Here is a 7,500-nt window from a genome sequence, read left to right on the forward strand (position 1 = left end):
TATATATATATATATAAGACATAAAAGCTGACGAAACGTTGATAGGTATTTTGTTTCGGCGGGATAAAGATCCTGCCAGATTGATGCCTTCTAGTTATTAAAATAATAACTGTTACTTTCTGAAAACTGTTACTGTTGTTGATATTGTTGTTGTTATGACCTAGGTCAGCCTTGTTCGAGTAGATCTATGACAAAAGGTACCAAACTGAAAAAAACTTACAATACATAGTGTGTTACTATACGGTGTTTGTTAATTTGCCATTCTTTCTGTATAACAAGTTAAGGCTTGCTTTATAGAAGCCAGCAGGGGTGTCACAATTTGCTTGAAAATATCGCTCATATCACTCTTCATTACTAATCTAACAACTTGTAATACATTATAGGTACCGAAAACTAATATCGCGTTTCATGTAATGAGTTCAAATCAGCATATAACATTGTAAATATATTTATTCATTTGAAATATAAACGTCATCGCGAGCAATAACGTTTTCCCCGCGTCGAAACCTGTTTTCTGATTCCTGAGGCAAAACAATGAGGTTCTTTAGAAGAAAATGCTTGGATTGACGTTTCGACATCGTACCTGCTTCTGAAAGTTTTTCCCATGGTAGAATGCTGAAGTGGCCTAAATTAACGAAAATCTGATGGTGCTAGATCTGGTGAATAGGAAGGATGAGGTAAGGCTTCCCAGTCAAATAAATTTATCTTCCCTTGAATTATTATCAGGCTGCAAAATAAGGTATTTACTTCTCTTTTCTCTACACTTTTCCAGTCTGCTTGAGATGATCCTTGCACAGATCAAGGTTTATTAATCCTCCGCAATAAGTCACCAATACTTTGACACAGATCCTCTTCAAGTGCTATTTTCATTGACCCATTAATGAAAATACATGGTCTTCCTGATCGATAACCAGCCGAACGATCAAAACCATCGTTTTCGAATTTGTTAAACCACCTATGACATTTCCGAACACTCAGACCATCGAATATACCGTACATATGTTTTCCCTTGTACGTTTTTTCTTTATTACAAGCATATAGCCTAAAATAAGAAGAGACATCACAAGGACAGACAACACAAAACATAGGGTACATAAAACGAATGATGAAATATGAAATGAAATTATTAACGAATGAAAAGATGCAATGGCTTACGAGCCCCCCAAAGCTCGCAGTTCCATTTTGCTGTTCTAATAATACGTGTTTTTATCAGTTTGTTTTATATATCTTATAAGGCTCTTATGTAGTCTGTAAGGTCGGTAAATTGTCATATTGAAAATACAACCCAGTTGTTCTAATTCTGCAACCAAATAAATCTATTAGCTTGTCCACTTTCTCTTTCTCCAACAGTACAGCTCTTTCTTCTGGCTCAAACACCTCAGGATCTAGTCTTACTCTTATCAAATTTTTCATTTTTGTTATCTTTTTCTCAATCTCCATATCCTTGTCGTATACCATCATGATTCTTAAATTCCTGCCAGAGGGCTGCCTTGTTTGTGCCACATATCTATTTTTCTCCTTACTTTCTGCTTCCACTTGTACGTATCGCATTCTTGCTCTTACGACACTTGTAAAGAATGCAATACAGAATATGCAGCTCGCTAAAGTCATTGTCTTCTATGTGCTGCCAAATAGAACATATTGCACACAAAATGCGTGTCCACATTAACATTTGGTCATTAACTCAATTGTGATTGGTTGATAGCAGGGCACCTTTTGTAGCCTTGTAAACTATTTGTGGTATGACGTCGGACTATTTGCTTGAAAATACATTACTTTTCGGTACTCCCAATACAGTGATTGCTTCTCAAACACATTGTTCCAGGTTTAGTCCCACTGCGTGGCACCTTAGGTAAGTGCCTTCTATTATAGCCTCGGGCCGAGCAAAGCCTTGTGAGCGGATTTGGTAGAAAGAAACTGAAAGAAGCCCGTCGTACACATACACCCCAGCAAATGCACACGCACACACATGTATATCTGCGTCTTTGTGTCTGTTTGTGCCTCTCCCCCCGCTTGACAACCGGTGTTGGTTTGTTCCTCTCCTCGTAAATTAGCTGTTCAGCAGTTAGAATAAGTATCAGGCTTAGAAAAAATAAGTACTCGGGGTAGATTTGTTCGACTAAAATTCTCCAAGGCAGTGCCCCAGCATGGCCGCAGTCGAATGACTGAAAACAAGTGAAAAGATAAAAGATATAAAGATGCGATGATCACAGCTGGAATGCCTTTTATCATAGATTTGCAGGGTCAGAAGCAGTCTTGATCAGAAGCTGCTCCAAGGGTGGGGAAATGAACAAATATTGTACGATTATGATTTAAACAACAGAGAATAGCAATGGCTATTACATATAGATCAATAGAATTTGAAACAATAAAATTTACATCGAATATTCCTGTAGAAAACAGTTCGAACTCCATTGCCATTGGATCCTTTTTATAGAAGCAGATTTTCAGATGCTGCGAACAGCTCAGTGGAATATCAAATCTCTCATCGAAGATGGGACAATTGCTGCATTCTGATATATTTGTGGTGTATATTCTATTGAAATAACCGCCGAAACTGTCCACTTGCAATGTGATGAAGGCTTCTGAAAATATTGGCAGAGAGAGATATATTAATGCCTAAAACACACACACACGCACATGCACGCACGCACGCACATACATACGTACATATATACAAACATACACACACATATGGTATATTTATTATGAAAACTCTTTAATACATGTAGTAATATACATGGTATATATACATATGGTATATATATATATATATATATATATATATATATATATATGTATTTATATCTGTCCATCCACCTGTCTATCTATCTATCTATCTATCTATCTATCTAAGCAAATTTTTCTCTATGTAAAGAGAGCAGAAGAGAGTAAGAGAGAGAGAGAGAGAGAGAGAGAGAGAGAGAGAGAGAGAGAGAGAGAGAGAGAGAGAGAGAGAGAAAGAGAGATAGAATATGTGTAGGAGTAAATGTATAGATGCATATTGGCAAGATATTTTGTGTGTAGATGGGAATGTAGTTTGTTTTCTGTCAAATTTCCTCTTTCTTGCAATTTACTGCTGTTTAGCTGACACAATGCATCTGAAGGAGGAATGCAATATCAACCTCGTCTGAATTTGAACTGTGCTCAATAATGGTTAGTATGTGTTCTGATATAAGCCTAAGATTACACCTTTTTCGATGGGAACAGAGTCACTGCTTATAAATTTTAGCCCATTGTTCAAATATATTTAACATGTGCGAATATACCTCTACCTGTTCGTTCGGCCAGCCTGAAGAAACAGTTAACTATACATTAGTAATATTATTATTATGACAGGGAGATGACTGGATCATGAAGTGTTGAACAAAATGCTTAGGAACCTTTTTTCTTTTCAGCTCTTTTCATTCTGAGTTCAAATTCCACTAAGGTCACCTTTTGCCTTCCATACTTACAGTGTCAATAAAATCAAGTGCTTGTCAAGTACTGCGTCAATGCCATCAAAAGGCCCCACTTTCCCTAAAAATTGCTGGCCATCAAAATTACCGACTAGAAAAACACTGTATCATAATGTTTCCTTGTGGAGGCGCAATGGCCCAGTGGTTAGAGCAGCGGACTCGCGGTCATAGGATCGTGGTTTCGATTTCCAGACCGGGCGTTGTGAGTGTTTATTGAGCGAAAACACCTAAAGCCCCATGAGGCTCCGGCAGTGGATGGTGGCGAACCCTGCTGTACTCTTTCGCCACAACTTTCTCTCACTCTTACTTCCTGTCTCTGTTGTGCCTGTAATTCAAAGGGGTCAGCCTTGTCACACTGTGTCACGCTGAATATCCCCGAGAACTACGTTAAGGGTACACGTGTCTATGAAGTGCTCAGCCACTTGCACGTTAATTTCACGAGCAGGCTGTTCCGTTGATCGGATCAACTGGAACTCTCGTCGTCGTAAGCGACGGAGTGCCAACAATAATGTTTCCTAAATATACAGTGTCTTAAAATAAGGCAAAATACTCATAACTGGAACTGACTACCCTCCAACAACTTCAATCGCGGGGCATATACAGATACTAGTTTGGTACTTGACGTGAATAGGACCACCAAAAGCTGCAGTATGAAAAAAATTGTTCCGAAAGAATAACCATATCACATCTTCACGCGCGTAGATCAACAGGAGACGCATTCGGGTCTTGGGAAGAGGGGTACGTTCGAAAACTAGCAATAAGCCTGCAACTTATCCTAGGAGTCGTGAAGTATGGCAGCACAAAGAATCCATTATATCTATCTATCTATCTATCTATCTATCTATCTATCTATCTATCTATCAACGTAGTTAAACTGATTTGTTGAAGAGACGTGGCAACATAATTAATAAGCTACAATAATTACTTAAAGTAATATTGTTTTGGCTTTATATCATTGCGATCGGGGTTGTTAACGCTGGTGAGAGAGAGAGAGAGAAAGAGAGGCTTTAGATCAGAATATAATGGGTCATAATTCAAACCCACAAGGTATTTTATCCGACGCACTACCGATTCTGTTGTCCATCTCAGCTTTCTGTAATAATGAAGGGAATGCTGAAGAGAAAGAAAATGGTAACGAATGAAAATCAAGGAATTCAATCAACACCCCGACCCCGCTCGCCGCCAAATAAAAGAAAAAAAAAATACAAACCTATATCCGTATCTAAATCTCTGACTTGATGAATATGTACTTCCAGTGTGCCGTTTACATAGCTGAACGGGCTCGCTGCAGATAAAGATTTGTGGAGATGTATATAATACATAGAAAAGTTACAATAGATTATTGAATATCAATGGGTAATCTAGTGGTGGAGATATAATTAACCGAAACAGTAGGTATGATTATCGGGCACATGGTGCAATCACTATGCCGTATTAACTTAACTTTATCATGAAATTTGATAAATGAAAATAGAAAGTAAAATGTAGCGTTAACTTACACATGTATTTCTGTAAAGTCATTTGCGGAATCTATGAATAGAAAATAAAGAATGATCACGCAAGGAGTACATATAAACGGATAAACAAGACATTTTATACATAGATCGTTTTAATAAAGTGTACTGGACAGACAAAAATATGTAGTGAAAAGAAAACCAAGTGTCGTAATTAACTGATATTTTTGCCATTGTTCTGGATTAATGATGAGCAAATCATTACGTAAATCAACAAAGTAGATTGTACATTTGTTGAGACGTAAAAACAGAATGCGTTAAGCTGCGAGAATGTACATATATGCATATATGTGTAGATGCATGAATGTAATTTATTTTACTTTCACTTGATTTACAGATGAGACGTATGATACTATACGCCCTTTACCTTCCATTGACGGGGATTTCTTTAAAAATTTTCCTTTAAAATATCTACAAGAGCTGTTTCCACGAACTCCTTGGAAGGAACGAGGAAAGCCGGTTACCTTGGCAAAGCACACGCAATAATATATAAGATATACAATATACAGTTTTATACTTACCTGACAAAAGTTTTTGACATAATCCAGTAATACAGAAAGTTCATTATCTGAAGTACAAGAAGAAAATGAAATGATAAAGCTAAATGATTGAATCAATAAATCTATTGCTTTTATTCCCCTCAAACAAAGAGGGTTGCTGAGACGCCGCTCAAACATCCAGTTTACCCAGCTTTTAATCTAATGTAATGGCCTTCATTATCTGACATAGAAGATCCATTATCTCCTCTGGTGGTACACTTTACAATAGTATATGGCACCGTGTATCATATACTGTGTCATTTACATTTAATACGTAGGATATTACACTTTACTACTGTAAAAATGTATTATGTAGTTGTACACTTCATTGCAATAACTAGTTACAATTATTTCGTCATTTCTGTACTAAACAACAAGCTGTAACCGTGAAAATAAAAATCTCGTTCTTCTTGGTCAAGGAGGATTTTTTTCCACAACCCTTCTCCTCTGCAAAGTTTTCTGCAAAACCCTACGTTGTAACTGTTTGAGACTAAAGAGGAATGACATATACACCGTGAAGAAAGCTATGGCTAAATATTTTTACTGATATCGGGCGTTTCAAGTGTCAATTGTAACCTTTTATTCACAATTTCTAGCACTATGGTATTTTCCTGTGTTTGTACGTGCGCTCGTGTGTGTATGCACTGCCCTATTGTCCGCCATCCATTTCCAGAATAAGGTCATTTTCTTCTACCCAAACATAATGAAGATCAAACGTTAGGTCTGGTCAGGCGCTGGGTTATGCGCCACTGCAGCACGTTGCTGCAGTCAGCATTTATCGGTATATTCCCGGGTCCTCCCAGGCGATCAGTCTCTATTTCCGCGAGATAACTCCTAATCTGCTGTGAAGGGAAGAAAATACGGTAAGGAAGGCGTTTGGCTCGGTGAATAGAGGTGTGCTTTTGAGTGTTCTGGAGCTCTGAGGTATACCTTGTCAACTGATCGGGCTGATGATGGCCTTCTATATCGGAACAGTTCTAATTTTAGCAATGCGTGTATGAAGAAAATCTTTACACGGTAAATTATAGTATCGCTTCTACTTATATTGGAAAAAGTTTGTCGCAATCCTATGTAAGTAGTTGTAATAGAATCAGTGGAAGTTAAGGAGTGGCTTTTAGCCGCTCACATAAAACTGTTGCTGATGGGTTGGACTCACTATATTCTTCTATTTTATCCACTCAAGTATGCAACGGGATAGGGTACGTAACGAGGTGACACTGTGAAAGCTCTTTGTGGGAACACATTATCTGTCACGTATACATTTCGTCAATACGACAACGACTTGCTATTAGGTTGCGTATTAGATAACGTACTAACGTATGACGCCAACAATAGATCATCTGGAAATATTTTCTGCGATAGACAGATGCACTGTTTAGGAATTTAGGAATCTCAACGGATTAACGAAACTAAACTGGTGTTATGAAAAGAATGAACCTTCAAATTCATTATTTCTAAACGAATAATAATATATTTAGGAGAACAGAATGACTTCAGCACAAGACTCGGTGTAAACGGATACATTATTTCTGATATTAATTGTTTTAAATTTTTGGCAAAAGGCTAGCAATGTAAGGAGACGGGTTAGTTGGCAACATAGACCCCAGTACTTGGCTGGTATTTAAATTTATCAATCCCGAAAGGATAAATGGTGAAGTTACCCTCGGCGTGATTTGTTCTCGGGACGTAAAGTGCCGGAAGAAATACTGCTAAATATTTTGTCTAATGTGGAAACGATTGTGCCAGCCCCCAACCTCGTCTGTGTTAATAAATAATAATGAAACAAAGGCCAAGGCTCTACAATAGATAGACGAAAGAAGGCTCACGTACAAGGGTAATTATTTTCTTCGATTAGATCTTTCCAAGATTCCAACTCGAAATGGGATGAAAAAATAAAGTGATAAACATTCTGATTGATCACGTCTTGGACAGAGAGGCGGAGAGTTGGCAGCAGAAGCATCAACATTAATTCCTGTGGAATAAAGAAAT

General features: G+C 37.7%; 1 protein-coding gene across 4 annotated transcripts in view; it reads right to left on the bottom strand.

The window, feature by feature from the left end:
- The window catches only part of LOC106877763 (active breakpoint cluster region-related protein), a 48,981-nt gene that overhangs the window by 20,108 nt on the left and 21,373 nt on the right, over positions 1-7,500 (bottom strand). For 3 of the 4 annotated variants that reach the window (XM_089353594.1, XM_089353593.1, XM_089353591.1), the window contains 5 exons: positions 7,342-7,500; positions 5,494-5,540; positions 4,958-4,988; positions 4,669-4,743; positions 2,380-2,585 (listed from right to left, as the gene is read on the bottom strand). The exon at positions 7,342-7,500 is cut by the window's right edge and continues 1 nt beyond it. In XM_089353594.1, the coding sequence (XP_089209720.1) occupies positions 2,380-2,585; positions 4,669-4,743; positions 4,958-4,988; positions 5,494-5,540; positions 7,342-7,500 (518 nt within the window). The remainder of the gene's footprint in view (positions 1-2,379; positions 2,586-4,668; positions 4,744-4,957; positions 4,989-5,493; positions 5,541-7,341) is intronic. The other variant, XM_089353592.1, reaches the window with a different exon arrangement.

This window comes from Octopus bimaculoides, chromosome 6, assembly GCF_046866305.1.
Source record: "Octopus bimaculoides isolate indiv1 chromosome 6, ASM4686630v1, whole genome shotgun sequence".
In the NCBI taxonomy this organism is placed as follows: domain Eukaryota; kingdom Metazoa; phylum Mollusca; class Cephalopoda; order Octopoda; family Octopodidae; genus Octopus; species Octopus bimaculoides.